The following is a 22867-nucleotide window of genomic DNA, read 5'->3' as shown; positions in this document are numbered from 1 at the left end:
AGCTTCCTAATGTATTTATTGTTATCATGGCCTGTGGAACGACTACTGTCCCCATGGGAATGGAAGTTGTCCTCAGACTGGGATCCGAGCAGGACACAGATGACACTCCCAACACAGGGCAACTCCTGGTGAAGTGTCTCCCCGTGAGACGTGTGAACAGGGTGTAGGAAACTGGCTTAGGTCTGGGATCTGGGAAGGAGTCACCGGTCAGGTTCCTTGTTGGCCGACCAGGGCTTCTCACACCTCAACAGGTCACACGGCGTTTTGCAGGCATCTCCTTCGTGTTCGGGGACCCTGTGAGCAAGGAGACAGCAGCACACGTGCCAGTGCGTCAAGATGCTGTTGCCTTGCTCTCCATGCGCCTTCTCGAGGGGTTCGGCTGGCCTGGTCTCTGGTGGCTGGTGGGGCGGGGGCACTGCTCCCCCTCTGGGATCCCATTATTCCTGCTGAGATCAGAATTTGGTGCCAGCCCTGTGCCCCCCAGCATCCCCTCCAGGCTGCAGAGGACCACCGCCCAGGGCTCTGTAAGGACTCCCCTGCAATCTTCTTGTCCTCTGGGCCCCCGCAGGGGTGAAGCTATGAGTCGCTCCCAAAGAACGGATCCATTTCCATACTTCTGTGTCCCCGAGCCTTTGACTTCTGTCCCAAACGGCAGGCCAGCGCCTCAAAGAGCTTGACCTCATTGACTCTATACAGTCTTTGTTCAGGTCTCAGGTAGTCAACCTGGTAACTTATTACCTGCACCTTCAGGTCTGTAAATCCCAACATGGGAATCCAGGCCAAGGCACCTGTGTCAGACACTTCAGCGAATCTCAGCTCCTTCCATCCCATCTGGTCTGGCACTTGCTCCCGGGTTTCTGCTGGTGGGTGTCCTGAGAACTGGCACCAGATCTGAGGCAGCCTCCCCAGGAGCAGGTGTGGGAAGGCTTTTGGGGGAGGGCAGTGGAGGGAAGCAGAGGAGAGAGGGAGGAGGGAGAGGAGAGGAAGGGAAGAGAGAGGGGAGAGGGGAGGGGATGCCCCTTTGCAGACAGTGGGGCTTCAGGGGAATTTGCTTTTCCAAATCTTCAGCCTCTTCCTCCATTTCTGCTCAAATGTCTCCACTGCGTGTCCACACCTTTCACTCTCTTCCTCCAGTACCCTCCCCTGGAAGTGCTCTGATGGGATGGAGCACCCCATTGGCCCTCGGCTCTGCCTCCTTTAAAATCAATCAGACCCATGCTTGGTCCTCAGCTCCTCTGCCGGGTGACCAGTGGAGGAGCACCGCTGACTCCCCACGCTTGGTCTTGTTTCTGTATCCACGGTTTTGGGTTTCTCTCTCCCTGGGTGTGTGCCTCCATGGCCCCAAGAGGCCCGGTGGCCACACAGTCTGGGTTATTACTAGTTGCTATGGTAACAGAGCCACAGACAGGGGTGCCCCCATCCCTTGCCACCACCAGTGCCACTGTGAGCAAGAGGGGTGCTACGCACGCTGTGGGGGACCTACACCCTCCCCCAAGCAGCAGGGAGATGACCACGTACCCGTTGCACGTGTGAGTAATCCAGGATCTGATAATGGGAGGGACTGTTTCTTGAGCCTCTCTTGTCCGGATGACAAGGTCGCAGCAGGAAGGAGCACACCCAGGTGAGGACAGTTTGGAAGGAACTATTTACAAAGATGAGGGAAACCTCACAAGGGAGCGAGCTGTGGAAATGGATCCCACTGCCCTCCTCCTCCACGCCATCCGCCCTGTGCTCCCCATCAGCCCAGAGGGGTGGGAGCCTGGCTGATGTGTCCAGACGGGTCAGCCTGAGGGCAGAGAGGCGACTGGAAGGCATCCAGCTCGGCCACAGCATATATAGCCCTTGGCACAGAGCCTGGCACAGTGTAGATGCTCCACAACTACAGCTAAAGGAACGTTTCTGGGAGGTAGAGTCTGGGGGGCGGCTGCCAGGTTCGTGAGCCCACCCTGTGCCCGCTGCATCGCTCAGGCCCAGCCCGAGCCGCGCCGTGCGTGCACCCTTGGGGCACCTCTCCACTGCCTGAGCCCTGTCGCTGGATGCACGTCCGTCCAGCGGTCCTCTTCCCCGGCCGTCGGGAGGACGGAATGACCACCAGGTGAAACCGTATCCACGCCCCTAGCTACCCCGTAGTTGGGATTTTACTGAGTAACAAACTGAAGGGAGGTAAGCAGTTTGCTTGGGATGAACCCAGGCAGCCCCACTTGCCAGGGCACCCCTGGGAGTCGCAGCCTGGACGCCCGCCGCTGGGACCTTGGCCCACCCCGGCCCAGTCCTGTGAGAGCGGAGCAGGCCGCCGTGGGCAGAGGCGCGCCCCCCACATCGCCTGTGGGGGAATGATGTGGTTTTTCCCCCACATCTGGATTGGGGCAGCAAGAGCTTGGGCTCAGAGCTCACGGTGCTAGAATGCAGCCTCTGGTCCAGCGGGCCGGTGAGAGGCCTGGGCCTCTGCATTCCTAACAAGCTCCCAGCTGATGCCCAACGGAGCACGAGTGTTTGAGAAGCAAGATAGTGAATGACTTATTTGGGGGTTTCCTTACCTTTCCCCAGGGCTGGTTATAGTTCCCCGGGTAAGGTGCTCTGGGGGCCCCTGCTGCTGAACCAGGGCACACGCTCAGGCCTTGCTCGCCGTGCCCAGATCAAGGACAGCAAAGGGGATCCCTGGGTGGCGCAGCAGGTTTGGCGCCTGCCTTTGGCCCAGGGCGTGATCCTGGAGACCCGGGATCGAATCCCATGTCGGGCTCCCGGTGCATGGAGCCTGCTTCTCTCTCTGCCTCTTTCTCTCTCTCTCTCTGTGTGTGTGACTATCATAAATAAAAAAAAAAAAAAAAAAAAAAAAAAAAAAGGACAGCAAAGCGGTCCAAGGACCCCTGAACCCCTGAGGGCAAATAAGATGCACATGTTCCAAAATCCGTCACTAACCTGGACTGCGCTGCCCTTCTGGGAGGCTTTTGGGGTGGGGGGGGCCCCCGGCAGCTGGCCGGCTCACGGGCATTTCTCCTTTGGGGTTTAGGTTGGTTTTGTGCGGTAGCTTCTTTGGAAACTACTTTGGTTTATTGCACTGAGGGAGTTTTCACCTCCCTAAGGATGGCACGCCATGAAAGATCAATGAGTTCAGGCGAAGAAACACACTTTTGGGGAGAGAAGGAGAAACCGGGTACTTGGAGATCGTTCATTTTCCGAATGTCTTCTTAGAGAGCTTCTTTGTTTGCAGCCTTCGCTATGAAGATGGTGTGTGTGTGTGTGTGTGTGTGTGTGTGTGTGTGTGTGATTCTTAGCTTATTCTGGGGAGCTTAAGTTTTAGGAGCAAATGGTTCTCAACAGCTGGAAGTGGCATTTGCTTGGAAGCAAACTGGGCTGAAATGTTCTGCAGCAACTTGCGAACACCTTTTGACACAGCTGGGTCCCGGTTACACGTGCGATGGAGCGTCTGTAAAATCCCCCAAGTCTCTCATAATTCAGCCGGACGCCCGCCTGCAAATTTGCTCCCAGCGTCCAGCGTGCTGGGTTCGTGGGGTTTCCTGATGTGGCAGAGCCAAGGGGGCTAGTAGAGGCAGAGGCGTCCCGTTGAACAGAGAAGCTGGGGAGACGATCGGGGGGGTTCCCTCCCAGGCATGGTCCAGGCGCCAGAGGCGCGGGCCGGGCAGGGAGCTTGGAGGGACCCCAGGATCGAACCGTCTGTCCAGACCCCAGCCTTTCCCCTGTGACCCGCACCCCCGCCCCAGCTCTGCTTCCCTCCTGGCTCCAGTGTCCCCCGTCGCTCCTCTCCTGACCCTGCCCGGGGCTCACATCTCGCTCCTTCTTCCCCCCTCTTCGCCGGGGAGACTGTGGTTTCCTTGGCAGGAGGCGAGCAGAGCCTGCAGTGCCCGCTGTGGGGGTCCCGGACCGGCCCGCCCCGGCGTCTCCTCCCCAAGGAACAACGCCCGTGCCTGCTGGCAGCCGTGGGCTCTGCTAGCAGCTCACCAAGGCTGATTTCCACATTTCCAAGCATTTTGGGAATCAGTTGTTGAAACGTCGGCGGCGGAGAATCAGCCCTGGAAAGCAGCACACCCCACAAACACGCTCACTGCTCGCTGCTTGGGCCACAACCCTTCCTCGGCTGTCGCCAGGCCCGCAGACGTCCTGCCTAAGGTCACGGCGGGCAAGAGAAAGAATGGGGCCACACTCGGGGCTCCCGAGGCCCGACGCAGCTCCTTTGAACACTTCTCTCGTCGGTGTTCATATACGTTGACCGATGAATGTCTCCTTTGTTAATGGAAACTACTTGTCGGGAGTCCACCCACCCGCGTGCGTGCACCATGTGTGGGCCCGTGGGACGCGTGGGAGGCGCAGGACGGGGACGCCTCTGCGTAGTGTTCAGCTGTGCTGGGATCAGGCCCCGGCCCCGGCCCGAGGACTCTGCAGCCTTCTGATGTTGGAGGCACACTTTCCAGATCTAGAAGCTGGGAGGTGTGTGTGTGTTGCGGGGGTGGGGTGGGGTTGGTCACACGGACAAAAATGCCACCAACAAGGCTCGTCTGTCATCGGATGCCGCAGAACGGCAGGCCCCGCAGACTCTTGCTGGGCTTGGCGCCCCGGCCCCCCACGCGTCCCCACCCAGGCTCGCGTCTGCACCGGCAGCTTCCGAAGGCCGGGTTCGTGTGCCTGGATGTCCCGTGTCCTCATTTCACAGAGCCGTGCCCTTCGGAGCATCACGCCCTCAAGATCGACATACAGCGTGCACACTCCGCAAGGCTGTGAAGGAGTTAGGCCAGCTCCCCCCGCACCCCTGTGCTGTCACGTGCGCCCAAGGGCTGGGACCAGGGCCCAGGGAACTCGTCAGGGGTTTTCGATGGGCACGATTTTGCTCCCCAGGGCGTGTTTGGCAAGATCTGGAGACATTTCTGGTTATTAGTGTTAACTGTCAAAGGGGCATCTTCCTGGGTCAAGGCCAGGGGTGCTGCTGAACACCCCACAGGGCACCCCCCTCCCCCCGCAGCACAGAATTACTGTCCCCAGACGTCCGCAGTGCTGAGGTCTTGAACCCCGGGACACACAGCTGTGCAACGAGTCATGGGCACCCAGGAGGCCTCGGTGAGCATTTTGTGGATTAATGTGGGGCCGTGTCCCCCTTACTGTGCTTGTCCAACCAGACCGGTCTCCTCTGTGCCCCACGATGGCACGTTTCTGTTCTCAGGCGTCTTCCATTCAAACGTCCTGGGCATTTCATGTCCTGATGTCGCTGCCGTGTACATGGGATGTCATCTGTCACCATGTCTCCTGATGATGCTGGTGTACATGAAACCCATCGACGTCTGAGCTTCATCTTGGAGCTCAGGCGCTTACTGGATGCTCTTCTTGTGGTCCTAGGATTTCGGTTGATTTTCTTGGGGCTCCAGGTCTGTGATCCTGGCATCTGCGGGTACTGATGGCTTGCTGTCAGTGTCTAAGCTGCAGGGAGGGGGCTCTGCTCTCTGTGCTCCCCACCTCTACCCTCCGTGGCTCCTTGGACTGAGCTGGGGGCCTGTAGGATGGAGGTGCCAGCTAGGGCTGTCTGTAGGGTTTTGTGAGCCCCTGAAACCAGGTGACAGAGTGGCTCAGGGTGGAGAAGAACCCCTGCCCCCGCTCCGCCCAGCTTGGCCCTGCAGAGGAGACAGCAGCTCTGGGAACACTGGGTGGTGACCCCAGGTGGGTACCTGGTCTTGCTCCCAATGGGCAGGTTGGCAAAGCCTCCATACTCGAGTACTGAGAAAGGCAGTGGGCTCTCTTCCATGAGGAAGCTTGGGGGCTGTGTGACCCCTGAGCACCTGCGAGCCCCTGAGGCTCCCAGAACACCCAGTGGCGGGGGGCAGAGGAGCCCACAGAGCCCAGCAGTAAGGCTCCTCCCCAACGCCGGGAGCAGGAGGGCGCCTGGGGGGCCCGCGTTCCTGCCTTTACTCCTCACACCGACCTAACTCGCCCACGGGAGGTCAGACTTTTATGTTTAATGCTTAAAAATAAGTCCAAAAAGGAAGGAAAACAAGAAAAGGTCAGGAGAGGAAGCGCGTGGAGGTGGGTATTTAACCTGTTGGGTGATGGAGCCGTTGCCGCACACCTTACGCCGAGCTGCACGATGTGGCCGGTGCCCAGCCAGCTGTTCAGAGGCTTGTATTTTGTGGTGTTTATGCCAACGTGTTTAATGCACTGTGTTGTCCTAGGGCTGCTGTGACGAAGGAGCACGACAGGAACGCGTCATCTCACAGTCCGGAGGCTGGAGGTCCGAGACCCAGGCGTGGGCTTCTCCCGAGGCCTCTCTCCCGGGCATGTGACGCCGTCTTCCCCATGTCCTCACTGGTTGTCCCATGCGTGTGTCCTGATCTCTTCTCATAGGGACACCGGTCAGATTGCGTCTGGCCACCCCGCTTCCCCTTACCCACCTCTTAAGAGACCCAGCCTCCAAATAAGGCTACATTCTGAGGAGCTGGGGGTGTGGACTTCAACTTAGGGATTCTGGGGACACACAATTTAACCCATAAAAGTCACCAACGTGGACCAGACCCCCCCCCCAGAAAAAACCCCAAATCTCAAATTTGGTTCTAAAATAATACTTGCTTCAGTGGGAAATTACGATGGTTGTTTCTCAGCACAGAGAGAGGGTGTTTCCAGGCGATGGTGGCCCCAGACCTGCGACCACAGACGTGTCCCCTGGAGGCTCCAGATTCCCCATCAGCCCGGGCTCAGGCTCCCGAATCCTTGGCTGCCTGGCCCCAAGGGCATCCCCCATCCCTTCCATCTTCTGAAAGAGCAGGTGGGGAGTCCGGGAGAGGCCTCCCTCCCTGCGCCACAGGCTCGGGGACACAAATGAGGGGAGGCAAGCAGGTGCCAACCGAGGACAGGTCCTTTCCAGGCCTGGTTTTCAGCCCCAGGGGAGGGAAGCAGAGATGCTGCGCGGCCGGGCGGCCCGAGCGTGTGCAGGCCCGTCAGCAGGGGGCAGGGCAGCCTCACCAGTCTTGGGCCCTGCACGCCCGGAGCCGCCGACCTTTGTTTCTGGGCTTCCCACTTGCTGGAAAAATTGAAAACTTGCACCAACCAGAGATGAACCCCAACCCTCCCTTTCCCCAACGCGGCTCTGATGCTCTGATCGCAGGGCCCCCTCCTTACAGGGAGGCCCATCCTGGGAGCTAAAAGGGACAGGACCGGGCTTTCCCTCCCTTGCGTCAGAATGGAGGGGCTGGTCAGACCCAGAATCACAGAATATAAAGAAAATGGAGCTTCTTGCTCTCCTGACCTTGGCATCTGAGATTCGAACCCATCTCGTCGTCTCTTGCAAGACCCCATCAGCAGCCCAGCAAGGAGGGTGGGCCCCCCTTCATTCCCCGGGGGGGCATGTGACCTCTGCAGCCTCACCCCCCACGGGGTGAACCAGGCACCCGGGGACCACCCCCCACGAAGGGGCCACTATCTAAACTCCACTTGCTTGAAAAAGTGAAGTTTTTATTCATCGTCCTGATTAGTGATGTTGGGGAGAACATGGGAGCCTTGCTCCCCACCTTGCACCTGCTGCAGAAAAGGGGCAGCTGTCCAGGTGCTCGGAGGCAGGTGCGGCCTCCGTGGGAGGGGCTGCCCTCCCCAGCCCCAGGGCCCGTTTGCTTCCTGGCAGCACCTGCTGGGAGGCAGGCAGGGTTATTTCCCTAAGCCTGTGACGTGATGGGGACCAGATGTGGGAGCCTGTGAGTGGGCTGTCCCCTGCTCTCGTTCTGTGTCACCTGCAGACTCCTTTACATTCAGAGCCAGAAACATGACATCACGAGTGAAGTGAAATAAGGGACGGACACTCTGTCTTTCTCCCAGGGTGTGGGACTCCAAAGCCAAGAGCTTTTGCGTGGCCTGTGTGTTCTTTGTAACGTGGCTGCTTCCCCGTCTGGATTCTGGGGTCCACCCTCTCTGCTCCTCATGAGCTCCCTGGACCCCGTGCCCCCAGCCTCGCCTGGGAGACAGCAGGGGGCAAGGCCCGCACTTCCCGCCAGCCTCCATCCTTGCTCTGTGAGCGGCCAGGCACAGGTCAACCACGGTCCCAAACCATGACAATGCAGCCATAGGCCTAGAGCACAGCGGGAGAGGAGGAAGGCCAGTCGGGGGTTCACTGGGCCGTGGTGGGATTTTGTCTGGGACGCATTGGTGGTCGGGACAGGTGTGACCAGCAGGGGGCAGGCGGGGGAGGACGCCACGGGAGAGACTCCCCCATCACCCACCTGGGCCAACTGTCCGAGACTCAGAGGCACCACTGGATTGACGGTATCCAGGCAGGTGTCCCCGTGCTGGTGGGTCTCTCCTGTGAATCAGGGCAGGACATGCTCCCCCCACTTGCAAAGCCACCTCCCTCTCCACTGGACCAAAACGGGGAAAGGGAGAAGCTGGGGCAGGCCTGCACTGAGGGCGCGGGGGTGTCTCACATCCTTATACTGGGGCCCCGGTACAAGCAGCCCAACGTGTGGGGCAAGGGGGATGGAGTTGGCCCCAAAGCCATATCCATCCTTATCCCAGACCTGTGATCGTGTCCCTTACAGGGCAAAGGGGGGGACCGTGCCAATGGGATTCAGCTGTGGATCTAGAGATGGAAGACTGGCCTCCTGTAATCCCAAGAGACCTTACAAAAGGGGGACGGGGTCGGAGGCAGAAGGTCACGTGGTGGTGGAAGCGAAGGGGGTTGGTGCTTGCAGATGCTGCTGCTTCGGAAGGAGGCAGGAGGGCAAGGGGCAAGGGGCCAGACGCCCCCACCTGCCAGGGCCTCTGGGAGGAAGGCAGCCCCCGACCTGTCTTTTCCTGACCCCTCCCCCCCCAGAGCTGTAACAGAACTCAGCTGTGCACGTGTTTTTAAAACTGTGTGTCATCCCTAATGGCTGCTCCGTGGTGATTTGTCCCCGCCGCAATGAGACACTAGTACCAAGGAGCGGACACCGAGCAGCGGTTCCCCGATTTCCAGCAGGGAGGTGGTTTCCTGTTGCATTTTATTGACTTCCATACCCCCTTGGGCCCGTGTGGAGGGAGCCAGAAGGTGATGAGAATAGAACAAGGACATCGACGGGGCACATCCATCCGGTCCCCCGTGGAGGGTCACGGTGGCTCCTTCCCTCCGGGCCACGCGGCAGGTCCCCAGGATACGAGGGCTGCGCTCACAGGGTGACAGTCCACCAGTGGCAGCTGCAACGGTGACCGCCGAAGGCAAACATCCGGGGATCTAAAAGTGCATTTCGTGCATCAACAAATCACATCGAGGGAGCGTCGGACACCGTCGGATGCCGGCACCGCCCGGGCTCCGCCAAGAGCTTGGTGCGCTCACGGCGGCACCGAGCGGAGCGTGGACGCGGCGCCTAGCGGCCCACCAGCCAGTTCCGCCAGTTAAACGCCGAGTTCGAGCCGTGGGTCAGCGTCTTCACGGGAGGGTTCACCAATTCCCATTTGCCTTCCTCTTTATTTTCTTCACAGAAGCACATGCCCAGAGAAGGAATCTAGGACGGAGTTTTTAATCACTTGTTAATATTTCATGGCAGGTCAATCGATTTTACGGTCACTCTAAAGCCACGCGGCAGGTCCTGCTGGGCCAGGAGGCGGGCGTGATGGGTCCACGCTGGCAGTGCTGCCTTAGCCACATGCCCGCGGCTCCCGCAGCCGTCCTGGGGCGGCCCCCTCCCATGGACGGGGAAACGCCTGCCGACGTTATTGTTGGTCGCACTGGGGTGCTGCTGGCAGGGGCAGAGGCCAGGGATCCCGCTAACAGCCTGCAGCGCTCAGGAAGGCCGTGCCCCCCGACACGGAAGCACCTGCCGGAAGCTCAGCAGGGCCCAGGCTGAGAAGCCCAGGCCTGAGGACTGACTTGCTTTCTCAAATTTAGCATCACAGAAAGGTACCGGCATTACGTTCAGAGCCCGGAAAAAAACCAGTAAATGAAACTTCAGACCTCAAGCTCTTCATCTGCAAAATGAAAGTGTTCGTGTAGATTTTTTTTCCTAAGGCTTTTTGTTTGCAGTTTGCATGTTTTGTTTTCTTTTTTTGTCTTCTCTCTTTTGATGCCTGGAAATTCCTTGGTGAGAGAAAGTTTGCAGAAATTCCAGCAAGCAGGGCCGTCCGTGGAGGCTGGTAGTGACTCAGGACGCTCTCTCCTGCTTAGAGAGACTGTGTGTGTGTGCACATGTGTATACATGTATGTGTGTATGCACGCACATGTATGTACAATTATGTGTGCATGTGTGTATGTACATACACGTGCTCAGGTGTGCATGCATGCACTGTGCACATGTGTGAATGTTTGTGTGCACGTGTGTCTATGTGTGTGCATGTGTGTAATGTGTATGCATGCACGTACATGTATGTATGGATGGCTGTGTGCACTTATATATGTGCACATGTGTGTATGTGTGCACGTGGGTATGTATGTGTGCAAGCATGTATGTGCCTGCATGTATACGTGCACACGTGTGAATGTGTCTATGTGTGCACGTGTGTGTGCGTGTGTACATGTGGGGGCAGCACCGTGTGGTAGGCAAGGGACAGTTGTGAACAGTCTGTTTCCACCTGCCCTTGGTTTGAAGGTCGGTGGTTCCCAGGGCCCCTTGGTAAATTTCTGGTACGTGCAGTAAGTCCAGCTTATTTGGAGGTGGGGGTGTGTGGACACCAAACCGTCAGGACAAGAAAGTCGTGGGAATTTGGAAATTCAAGGCTGGCATCTTGAGAAGCGGAGGCCAAGGACTGGGGGAGAGGGTGGAAATCTGGCCACAAAGACTAATGGGGTTTTGCAATAGCACCAGATTTGCCATTCTGTCAGCAACTGGCACATGCAGGGTGGCCGTCATGCAGGTGACCTGAAGCCCCAGGGGACCCTGGGGAAGGGTGCAGGATCAGGAGCGTGCAGCGTGGGAACACACGGAGGGAGACAGTGAGCTCCGCAGGGGCGAGAGCAACACTTGGGGAGCAGATGGTGCGGGGGCCACCAGGAGAACCCCCAGAAAAATCCATCGTCACCCAGCATGGCCTGGAGGCTTGAGCCCTATATTCAGTTGGTGGCCCAGGACCCCGAAGGGCTTGGGAATATCTGGGTCACATTTGGGAAGCCCCACCTTGGAGATACTTTGGAGGGGACTCATGCTTCCACTCAGGGCCAGAGGAAGCTGAACGAGAAGAGGGAAGGTGCATGCAGGTAGGGTGCTCTGACTCACCCCCCACGTGAGGGGGGGCATCGGGCTTTCACTGGCAGGCAGGGCCGGGCTCTGCACAGGCACAGAGCCCGTGTTGGCTGGCGGGGCCTGGGGTCTGTCCCTCTGCAAACAAGCGGTGGCCGCTCATGATCCTGTGACGATGTTGCCCAAGGAACCAGCTCAGGGACCCATGTCCCATCACAGCTGTTGTCTGTACCGCTGCACTCCCAGCCTCAAGATCATCAGTCAATTGATTTAAAAAGGGCAAGGACAGTAGGCTCCGTCTGGCCCTGAGTAGATGCTCAGGGCAGGAGCAGGGGGTGGGGCTGAGCCGCTCGTGTCTCTGCCTTAATTCATCTCTGGGCGATGGTCATCCAGCTGGTGCAAAGTTCCCACTGTCCTCTACATGCGGGTCACCCGTAAGTATCTGCGTAGCCCTGCCCGGCCCGGGGAACGCGGGCTCCTGCAAGGCCTGTGTGTTCCATGGTGGCCTGACTCCGAAGGCAAGAGGGTGTGGCTTCCTCTCTGTCCTCCAGCCCCCGGCCCTCGAGTCCCCAGAACAAGCCAGGCCAGCAGCTGTCCTTTCTCTTGGCGTCCACATGGCTTACTCCTCACTGGACCATTTGTTCAACTACTTCCAGGGATCACCAGGTCTTATTATATATATATATATATTTTTTTTAATTTTTTATATTATGTGGGCAGCAAATGGCCCAAGTTGCCATAATGATGTTAAAGATGATAAACAGCTCCCGTCAGCCCCCTGCTCAGGGCTGCAGAAGAGCAGGTGCGCACGTTCTCAGGAGACAGGGCGGGTGGGGTGGTCCCTGCTGCCCTGGGTGGGCCCGACTCCTGTTTTCACTCTGAGTAGGAAGCACGATGACCCTGTGTGCTCGGGGTGCCGGACTTCCTGGGCCAAAGAGGAAGGGGGCAGGCACGTACCTTTCTCACTAGCTGGGCGAAGTCTCCACTGTCCCGGGGCGGCAGCCCAAGGAGCGGGCGCGTGCAGGAGTCCAGCGCCGAGCCGTGGCTCACAATCAGGATGACGCCCACTGGAGAGAGAGAACACCTTGGGGTCACACGAGGCACATGGAGTGCCTTTTTCTTTTTGTTTTCTTTTTTTTATAAAAAAAACGAGGGTCCCCAGAGTTGTCAGGGGAAACACCTTGTGGCACACAAAGCCTTGAGAGGCCCCGGGTAGGAGGCAGTGTGGCAGGCAGTCTGGGGCGTAGTCTGGGGCACATCACATCCTCGGGCACGGTCTGGGGGTGTCGGCGCCTGCCGTGAGCTTCAGGGGTGGGACTGCACCGAGATCTAGGCTGCTGCCTCTTGCAGGACGCAGCGGTGGCTGCTGGCCGGGCCGGGTCCCTTAGCTAGACAGTGGGCAGCCAGGTGGCCACCATGAGCCTGCTGATGCCTCACGCTTGAGTCCACGGGTGGAGCGAGTCTCCGGCCGGGGGGACCCACTGGATCCACCTGGGGGACGGGGTCGGGGCCGGGCCTCCACGGCAGGCTAGGGTGGACGCAGAACAATCCGTTCACGCTGCCTGCCTCCTAACTCGACTCCAAGTTCTCCAACGTGGCCAAAGCCCTGATGTGTTTTCCTGTTCATTCCTGTAGCCTCGGCCTCCGAAGTCACGGTGCGGTGGCCAAGATGCCGTCTGGGGCGGGGACGCACAGCTTGGACCAGCTTGGACTCTCAGTGACTTGGGCAGGCGGGCTTCAGCCTTCCGGGCTTCCGAGTCACGAGGGTCACTGTCTGCTCAGGGCGGTGCGCAGTTAGCAGGTGACGTCTGGGAAGGGCCCCCTGCGCGGGGACCCGTAGGTGTTGGCTTTCACCCTCCAGCCCACCTCAGTTTTCCATTCCCCCTCCGCCGCCTGCCACACCGGTCCCCCTCCCGCCTTGCTCACGCGCTCCCCTCTGGGGCGCTGTTTGCTTCCAAATCCTGCTCGTCCTCCCCGTCGGGCACGGGGGCCAGAGGGGCCGTGTTCCCCGCGCAGGTGAGCAGCACCCACACGGGGCCCCGCGGGCGCCGGAGCTGCTAGAGCAGATCCCCGCGCGTGTTCCGGAAGGCTTGCCCCTCTAGGGGGTCCTCAGGGGGGCAGAGCATCCTGGGGACACCAAATCTCAGCTCAGGACAGGCTTGGAGTCATCAGCTGGAGGGTGTCGGGCCGAGGCGAGGCCCCGGCCAGGCGGGGACGGCTCTGGCATCATCTTTGTCCTGTGGTGCCTCGACGTGGTCACGGGGATGAACGGGACGTTGGTAACCAACCAAATGCCACTGAGATGTGGTTTCCGATAGTAGCCTTCCCAGGGTGCCAGCCAGGCAAAATTGGGGGCGCCGGCTACGGCGAGGTTCGGGTGCCTCCCCGCAGGGAGTCTGGGAGCGCGTCCCCCAGGGGTGCCAGCGGCTCTCCGGGGAGGCCAGGTGCTCTGCTGTCCCTGAGAGCCCAGACGGTCGCCCCCTGCCAACGACACCTCCGCCTGCATCTTGGGGTGAGGGGTGGGCAGGGGAGGCGGGCCCGGCGGCCTCTTACCGCCTACCAGACGCTTCTTCACGTTCTTCAAAATTCCTAATATTCCAGATGTTGTGCTCCTTTTCCTAACAATAAATATTCGGACTCCCCGAGGGGAGTGCGTGCGCCCCCTCCACGTAGGTTTTCCCCATGGTGTTGCATCTGCTGTCCGACTCATCGCTGACCAACCAGACACGCTTGCCAACTTACATTTTTTTAAGGGTTAGTTTTCAACTTTTTTTTTTTTTTTACTATGGACACTTCCGAAGATCCCCAGAGAGGCCCGAAGGTGGGCCCGAGGCATCCTGGAGCCGCACGCTGTGACATTCGCGCGTCGCCCACCATCCAAGTGCGCCCCTGCCCTGGCCCTTCCACATGAGGACTGCCCCCCCCCCAACACCTAACAGGATCCACTCGGTTTCTTGGGTATTCCCACACTCAGATTCCACATTGAAATTTTTCTGATGGTCCCAACCATCTGCGCGTACCGACGCCCTGTGCCAAGCGGCATTCAAACACGACCTGACACCTGGCTCTTCCATCCTTAGGCTCTCATTCCCTAGGAAGCAGATGTGCGTGGTTTGTGCTGACCCACTGTCCCGGGTCCCGTCGGCTCTCAGTCTTGGAATCGGGTCCCCGGGGCGGCACGGGACATGTGTCTACGCGCCCCGCTCCTGCAGAGGCCGCCACGCAACACGGTCGGGGCGGGGGGCGAGGAGGAGGTGGGGGGCATTCCTAGGTGCGTAAAATGGGCCAGTGCCTGGGGGGGGGGTTGCTGGCCCTGCCGGGGACGGGGAGGCACTTACCGTCCCGTGGGCAGGTGCTGATGATGTGCTGTACGCTCACCGCGCACCTGTCCACATACTCGTCGTAGCTCTCGGCTGGCAGGAGGGAGGCGAGAGGAAACGCAGGCCTGAGGAGGAGAGAGAGGAGCCTGCCACGCCGTGGCCCGCGTGCCCGCGGCCCCTGGAGAAGGAGAAGCCCGGCCCGGGGGCCCCACCTCGAGGCAGGGTGTGCAGCCGGGCGGCGTGTCCCCAACCCGCAAAGCGCCGGCGTCCGATCTCCAGCAGCGCCCTCCCCGAGTGCCAGGAGGGTTTTGTGATGGCAAAGAGTCGGCGACGGGCAGAGGATGAGGGAACTTGGCTCCCTGACCGCACCCCAGCCAGGCTCCTGGAGCCCGCGTCTCCCGGGCCCGCGGCTGGGCTTCCGTGTCCAACCGTGTAGACTCAGTAGCAAGACTCCAGCGAACACCGTGAAACCGGAGCCCCCCTCCCCATGGTATGGGCTCCCCCCCTCCATACCTGAGCAACCCCCCCGCCGTGCCCCGCCACCCCCAGGTGATGTCCCGGCACTCCCTGCACTCTGGCCTGCCTTCTGCAAGCTGCTGCTGGGGCAGTTTATGGAGCGATCCCCCCGCAATACCTTTGCACCCCCCACCCCGCTCTTCTGCTAACACCCCCACTCGTCCTCGTTATGCTGCAGCCGGTCCCATTCTGCTCCCCCGTGCAGCGCCCTCCCCTCCAATACAGGCTTCCTTACCATCTTTAACAAGTGGTGTGAATATGCCTTCTTGAACGAGACCCAGAGAAGCACCCCCGCCCCGGGCAGAAAGCGAGGGGACGGCTTACCTATAATCCGTGCTCACGTTGAAATCCGCCTCTTTCAGCTCATCCAGGGTCATGAGGGTCGGGGTGGTTTTGCCGGACTCCCACTTTGTCCACTCAAAGATTCCGGGTTCCACTCTTATCTTAATTTTTTTCTCCAGTTTGAGCTCTGTGGCCAACAGAATACGAGTGTTTGTCACCTTCCAAGTTCAGTTTGCTTTTCACGTGAGTCTCTTCTTATACCCATTTAAAAAAAAAGTGGGTTTTTTTGGGGGGTGAGGGGGCACCTGGGTGGGTCAGTCAGTTAAGCATCTGACTCTTTTTTTTAAAAAAAATTATTTATTTATTCATGACAGGCACAGAGAGAGGCAGAGACACAGGCAGAGGGAGAAGCAGGCTCCATGCAGGGGGCCCGACGTGGGACTCGATCCCGGGTCTCCAGGATCACGCCCTGAACCAAAGGGAGATGCTCAACCATGGAGCCACCCAGGGATCCCAAGCATCTCACTCTTGATTTTGGCTCAGGTCATGGTCTCAGGGTCATGAGACTGAGCCCCACATTGTGCTCCACACTCGGGGGTGGGGGTCCGCTTGAGATTCTCTCTCTCTGCCCCTCCCTCTCCCCAAATAAATAAATAAATCTTTTTTAAAAAGTGGCATTTTTTTTCTTTCTTGGCAAGTATTGTTCTGTGATTACTCACAGCCAAGCTATTTATTTATGTATTTTTTTGACTTTTAAATTTTATTTATTTATTTAGCCATGCTATTTCTGAGTCAAAACCCACCGGGCTGTTGGAAGGTATCCGAGGAGCGGTGATGCCTGTCCGTCAGGAAGGGACCAGGACTGCGAGCCACCACCAGCGCTGGGCTCACCCTGGTGCTCACCTTGATGGTCCAATACAACTCTACAGCCAGACCAGCACCGGGTCCGGTCCTCGGCCAAAAGCGAGAGCACACCACATTGGCCAACCCAATAATCCATGGAAAATATTGGGGAGCACATTAGTCACATTGAGGCACCACTTTGACAAACAGCCCAGACTGTGCAGAAGGCGAAGGTCCCTCGGGACACCTGACTTCTCCCAGCTACCCCTCCTGAGCATTTCATACCTCGACTAGGAGAAGACCTGTGATGTAAGGCCAGCTCTGTGAGCAGGGCCTATGAGGAAGACCTGAATGTTTTCATTTCAAGTGGAGCAAATGTCATTAAGCTCAACTGTTGGGAATAAAATCTGTTCCCAAATTGCATCCCAGGTCCGTGGAGCAGGTTCCTTTGCCAGACAGAGCACGCTTAGGTAGGGAGCTCCATGGTCTAACTGGACTCCTGAGCTCTCTCTAGCCTGTGGAGCACCCGTGTCCACCGTGAATAGGTCACGTGAAGGAACAGTGGGAGAAGTTCCCAGATGGATGTGGCCACCCCTTCTGGGGAGCCACCTTGCAGCCAGAGTGGGTCATGCTTTGGGAAACGGTCCATCCGGACGGCCACTGACACAGCGTTGAAATTAAGGGTAGCAGGTTAGCATCTCACACGTCCTGATGCTTCCAGGACCCGGGAAGAAGGCTGAGCGCCCTCCTCTTTCTGAAAGGACGTGGGCTTTACAAGCTGGTGACTCCCTTGGGCATCATGACAACAACAAGGACTCAGAGTCCATCGGGGATCCTATTAGAGGCGTTGACGTCATCCCCATCAGGGAATATTTCTAGGAGCTTCTCATCGCACTTCTCAAGCCCGCCCGTCATGAGATCCAGCTGTCCACCTGCCCCCCACATCTGTGCCCGCAGGAAAGCCCCAGGCCCAGCTGGTGGGTGGGTCTCCATGTAAAGTCGTGCTCGCTGACCTCGGTGGGCCCTTCGTCGGGCCACCCGGTGGCCATCCTCCATCTCTCCACCGTGACCTGATAGGTATGTCATAGCACCTCGGCGCCCCAAACCTCCAGAAGGCCTTCCCATCCTCACTTCCGGCTGCTGGCCCGACTCCCTCTGCCTCTGAGGAAGTGGAGAGAAGCCCCCTCCCCACCTTTGCACACCTGCTGCGTCTGTGTCCACCTGCTTTGCCTTCCGTCCCACCGTTGTGGAGCAGTGGCCTGTGCTACTGCCCTGTGAACTACACCACGCCCCCCCCTTCCCCACACAAGAGGGCAGGGCAGGGGTCCAGCAGGAGGTGCAGAACCAAGGCCCCCAGAACAGGCTGCCCTTCTCTGGCAAGAAATGTCTTTTTTCCTGAAGGCCGAAGCTGCAGGAGGCCTGCCGGTGGCTTCCCAATGGACACCAGCCTTTGATGGTGCTGGGCAGCTCCCAGTAGCCGATCCCCTTGCCCTGGCAAGAGCCATGGGCTTTGGCCTCAGAAGGCACCATAGCCATTCCCAGAACTCTGGGTTCTGACTGCCCCTCCTCAGATTTTTTTTTTTTTTAACACATATGGCAGATGCAGGCCCAAGGTGGACAGCGTGATGACAGGCTCCTGGCACTCAGTTACAATCCTGGCATTCCAGAAAGGTTGACAGGCTCAGTGCCTGCCAACAGCTCCTGGAGGGCTGCTCCATGACCCTCTTGTGCCCTACATGGCCACACGTCGCCACTCATCCAAATCTTACCCCATTCACTCCCCTCTGCCCGTGGAGAATAACCACAAGGTCAAGGCTACATGAGAGCTCCCTGCAGTTCTCACCGACCTTCCAGGATGTGCTTGGCTGTCTGCACACAGCGGAGGGCTGGGGAGGTGAAGACGGAGGTGACTCTGATGCCACTGTCCAGTAGTGCTTCCCCTGGAAAACAGCAGGTGGGGAAACACCTCTTCATAACTGTAGCCTCCCATGGGTGGCTCATACCTGCGGTAGGCAGGACCTTAAGTGGCCCCAGGAGTCCCACCCCCTGGTGTGCACAACCCCGTCAGCCCCTTGAGTGTGGCTGGAAGCTGTGAATGAGATGAAGTGGCACTGCTGGGTCTGCATTGTGTCATTTGGCAGGAGGGGGTTGTCACCATTCAGGTGAGCTCATTAAAAGCAGAGATTTTCCTCAGGCTGTCACAGAAGAGAAGCCAGAGAGATTCAGAAGTACAGGGATTTGAGGGGTGCCTGGGTGGCTCAGTCAATTAGGAATCTGACTCTTGATTTCGGCTCAAGTCATGATGTCAGGGTCATGAGATCGAGCCCCGTGTCAGGGGCTCCATACTCAGCAGGGAGTCTGCTTAAGATTCTATCTCTCCCTCTCCTTCTCCAAAGGAAAAAAAATACGGGTATCCGACATGCAAGAGATTCCCTATTGCTGGCCTCAGAGATGGAGGGGGCAGGCAGCAGGGAACGTGGAGGGTACCGGGTGCCGGGTGCTGAGTGCTGCCCTTTGCCGACAGCCGGCAGGGGAATGAGACCTTCAGTCCTACAGCCCCACAGAACAGGATCCCCCCCGACAACCTTTTGGGAGAAACTGGAAGTGCTTCCAGGAGCCTCCAGATGGTAGCTCAGCCCAGCTGACAGCTGGCTCTCAGGCTGGGAGATCCCGAGTGGACAACCCAGCCACGCCGTGCCCAGGCTCCCACCCTACAGAGCTGTGAGCCGACAGGTAGGTGCTGTTTTAAGGTTGTGGTAATCGGTGCTGCAGCAACGGGGAACTCAGACTACTCGAGGCTCATGGAAGGACAAGCTTGGAGGCCACATTCCATGTCACAAAATTAGAGGGCCCTATTCTTGGGAAAGAAGGGGATCTTCTTAGTAGGATATATGCACGGAGCCAAGGGCAGTGTGGCTGTAGAGGAAGCTGTCACGGGCTGGCCTGTGTTGCCACAAATTCACATGCTGGGGTCCTCCCCGTGTGACCTTCTTCGGTGTCTTCCTAATGGTGGTCAAGTTGCAGTGAGGTCCCTAGGGGGACTCTAATCCACACACCAAGGTGAAGGGCCTGGAGCGGATGCCCTCACGGCCTCAGGAGCAACTTGGACTTCCAGAACCTCGAGAGAATAAATCTCTGCTGGTGAAGCCGCTCCCCTTTGGCACTCTGTTAAGGAACCAAGGAGAGGCCGACCACCATCCGCAGGGACACGGGGGCGCAGGTCCTGGGCTCCATCAGCAGGCCCGTGCAGGCCCACACACCTTCCTCTCTTCCTCATTCATTAAAGGAAGCCTGGATGAATTCATTGGCTTCTTTGGCCCAAAAAGCCGCTCATGTGGAACCAGAAGCCCAGACATAAAGCACAAGCCCAAACTGACAGATTTTGAAATAAAATCAAAGAGAGGATGTGCTTTTTAAATTTTTAAACTGACATCCATAGTGTACGCAGTGGTCGTTGGTTTTTCTCCCCACTCTCGTTCCTTCCGTGCCTGTCCTTTGTTCCTCCTGACTTCCCTTGGGTCCAATCCCTGCACTTCCACTCGCTGGCTACGTGACCTGGGGCAACTGACTTAACCTCTCTGTGCCTCAGCGTCCTCATCAGCAGAGTGGGGATGAAGCTAACACTGGCCTCTGTGGGCCTGTCGCCAGGGCCCGGTAGGCATTGGTGATGATCGTCGCTGTGATCACTGTTACCACCTCCCCGCTAGCATGACCCCCACACATACCCGCCATCCTGGACTGGAAAATCCCACACGATGATAACGGAGGGTCATTTTCAAAATCTTTGATACCGTTGCTCCTTCTGGGCAGACTGTAGGGGAAGTTCAGGTCTGGTCGGTAGTATTTCCCTGCAGCATAAATAAACACCGGGCGTTCAGATCCGTGCATCAACCTAGGGCACATTTAAACCCCCATAAGATCCAGACCTATATCGTAAGCAGGACTATCGCTTTCACTTAAATTGTTGTCAACTGTGTGTGTGTGTGTGTGTGTTTAAAGGTTTTATTTATTTATTTATTCATGAGACACACGGAGAGAGAGGCAGAGACACAGGCAGAGGGAGAAGCAGGCTCCACGCAGGGAGCCCGACGTGGGACTCGATCCCAGGACCCTGGGATCACACCCTGGGCCCAAGGCAGATGCTCAACTGCTGAGCCACTCAGGCGTCCCTCAACTGTGTTTTTTCTCGCATGTGCTCTGTGAGGTGGATTCAACTGGTGAGATATTGGTGCTTTCCTGAGCACACGTTTCTTCAAATACAGAAAACACAGGTTTTAGCCTCCGGAAACACGACGCCCTCTTTGTCCCCTGGTGACGCCTCCCAAAGACTCACTCAATACAATTTTTCCTGATTAAGAATGGAGTGTCTCCATTACTGATTTAGCTTAACTTGACAGGAATCCCAAGTTGCCATTAATTGCGGAGGCGAAATTCTAATGACCCCCAGAGCCGACAGTGTGTCATATTGTCTCCGGGGACCGAGTACACAGGGCCGGGATGCTCCTGCGTTGTGCGTTATTGAGCCGATTGCTGAGGCACACCTGGAAATCAGGAGCCTCTGCAGGGACTCCCCCCCCCCCCCCCCCCCATCTAGAGGCTGCAGAGGTTCACTCTGTGTTTGACCTTGAGCTCCACGACGTGACAGTCTGGTGCAAATCCTGGCACCATCAGTTACTAGTTGTGTGATTAGAGGCAACTGACTGAATCTCCCTTATCAGTGAAGAGGGGAAATGATAAGGCTGTTACAATGAATCACTGTGATAATGCCCGGACCCTAGGGCCTAGCTCAGGGGAAGTGGTCAACAAGTGGTAAGCCTGAGCTCACCGTTATTATCCATCACCCCTGCAGAGGACGCTATACTATGTCCAGCTCTCACGTCCTCCCAAGCAATCCCAAGCCTCCTGGCGGCCAGCAGATTCTAGCAACCGAGTCATCTTTTTCTGAGACCTGCTGTATATCCGGGGAAGGCCCTGTCGCATGCCCCGCCTGGAGCATGCCAGCCCAGCCCTTCACGAACACAGGGAGGCAGCCTGCTACTTTGAACGCCTTGGTTTTTCTAGTCCATGCACGATTTTCCTGAAAGCTCCCTCCCTGGAACTTCCATTGGCAGAGATGTTGTTCGAAGAAAGGCCTTCATTAAATGCCAAAATATACATCGTGTTTGCTGGGAAAAGTGATTTTTTTTTTCCAAGAGAAGGTCAGTCAACTGTGTGATATTCTCAAAGGCATCTATGATCCACAAAAGGTGAACCAGTGCCATGTGGGTATCTTGTTCTCATTGACTCTATCCATGAGAGGCAGAGAAAGCCCAGAAGAAAACAAGGACCTGGAGCAACGTTAGATTCTGATGGTGTAGAGCTTACAGGTGTGGGGGGTGACCTGGCCATGCAAGGTGTGGGTACGTGGCCCAGAAGTGAGCAGAAATGAGGAGGCTCAGAGGAGAGGCTGGAAGCACCCCCAAACATCCCATTGTAATGGATTAAACATGTGATATGTAGGATTCGGACAAATTAGGCTGTCAGTATTCACTGCATCAAGGGCAGCTTTGACTGGTACAAAGAGCCACCAAGAGCCTCTTTCAAGCTGGGATTCTCTGTTACCTTAAAATATCTCCCCTGGAGGTGACTCAGTCTTTTGTCTGAAGGACCAATATTCTTCCTCTTTCCATGACGTCCCATAACTGCTTCGGGGGCTGGTTGTTTCATGTGGGTTCTCACCCCACCACCACACGCACGCTGACGTGAGGTGCCATTTCAGTCTGCGGTTTCAACCATTGTCCTACAAGAAAGTTTCTTCTAACTGCATGTGTGAATGCCAGTTCACCTCATATCCACCTCTTGTCCTATTGTTTCTATCCTGAGCCTTTGTGTCTCTGATTGATCTTGTTTTACAGAGACAACCAGAGCATCACTTCATGGGTCCTTGCAGATACGTTTGGTCATGATGTAATCTTTTTAAAAAAAATATTTTTATTTACTTATTTATTATCTCCAACAACTATGCTTTATATTTTATTTTATTTTATTTATTTTTATTTTATTATTGAGGTATTGACATACAATGTTATATTACTTTCAGGTGAACAACATAATGATCTAACAATTAGCTACATTACTCAGTGCTCACTAAGATAAGTATAGTCACCATTAGTCATTCTACAACATTATTATAATATTGTTGGCTATATTTTCTATGCTGCAGCATTTATCTCCATGACTTTTTTGTTTTATACCTGGAAGTTTATGCCTCTTAATCCCCTTCCTATGGTATTTGTCTTTGACTGGCTTATTTCATTTAGCATTATACTTTCTAGCTCTATCCATGTTGCTGCGAATGGCAAGAATTCATTCCTTTTTATGGCTGAATTCATAGGTATACCTGCACCCCAATGTTTATAGCTGTATCTACAATAGCCAAATTATGCAAGGAGACAAGAGTTCATTGACTGGTGAATGGATAAGGAAGTGGGATATATATAAAACATGGGATATATATATTACTCCAGCCCTCAAAAAGAATGAAATCTTGCCATTTGCAGTGACACGGATGGAGCTAGAGTATTGTGCTGTTAGAGAAAGATATACCGTATGACTTCACTCTCACATTTAATTTAAGAAACAAAACAAAGGAGCAAAGGGAAGAAAACAGAGAGATGCAAACCAACCAACAGACTCTTTGCTATAGAGAACAATCTGTTTGTTACACAGCCTGTTTCCACAGGGAAACACTACCAAAAGTAAACTATTAGGACTACATCATGGTGAAATTTTCTG

At 56.7% G+C, this 22867-nt stretch overlaps 2 protein-coding genes and 1 long non-coding RNA gene across 4 annotated transcripts in view; 2 read left to right on the top strand and 1 right to left on the bottom strand.

Moving 5' to 3' along the window:
* RSPH1 (radial spoke head component 1) overlaps positions 1-7496 on the top strand; it is a 31526-nt gene extending 24030 nt beyond the window's left edge. The window contains exon 9 of one of the 2 annotated variants that reach the window (XM_038581562.1): positions 6174-7496. In XM_038581562.1, the coding sequence (XP_038437490.1) occupies positions 6174-6184 (11 nt within the window). In that variant the 3' untranslated portion in view covers positions 6185-7496. Of the gene's footprint in view, positions 1-251; positions 590-6173 lie in introns of those variants that run through there. The other variant, XM_038581559.1, reaches the window with a different exon arrangement.
* Positions 7497-8923: 1427 nt separating this feature from the next.
* UBASH3A (ubiquitin associated and SH3 domain containing A) overlaps positions 8924-22867 on the bottom strand; it is a 42470-nt gene continuing 28526 nt past the window's right edge. The window contains 6 exon segments of the mRNA NM_001290121.1: positions 8924-9464; positions 12090-12199; positions 14471-14577; positions 15293-15437; positions 17941-18033; positions 19819-19941. Of these exon segments, the coding sequence (NP_001277050.1) occupies positions 9327-9464; positions 12090-12199; positions 14471-14577; positions 15293-15437; positions 17941-18033; positions 19819-19941 (716 nt within the window). The 3' untranslated portion in view covers positions 8924-9326.
* Positions 14462-15649, top strand: LOC119867076. The gene is made up of 3 exons (XR_005382437.1): positions 14462-14942; positions 15430-15493; positions 15625-15649. It is a non-coding gene; the product is annotated as an uncharacterized LOC119867076 (long non-coding RNA).

This window comes from Canis lupus, chromosome 31 (assembly GCF_011100685.1).
Source record: "Canis lupus familiaris isolate Mischka breed German Shepherd chromosome 31, alternate assembly UU_Cfam_GSD_1.0, whole genome shotgun sequence".
Taxonomy (NCBI): Eukaryota; Metazoa; Chordata; class Mammalia; order Carnivora; family Canidae; genus Canis; species Canis lupus.
Note: the sequence above shows the minus strand (reverse complement) of the source record. Positions and strands in the feature narration are given on the sequence as shown.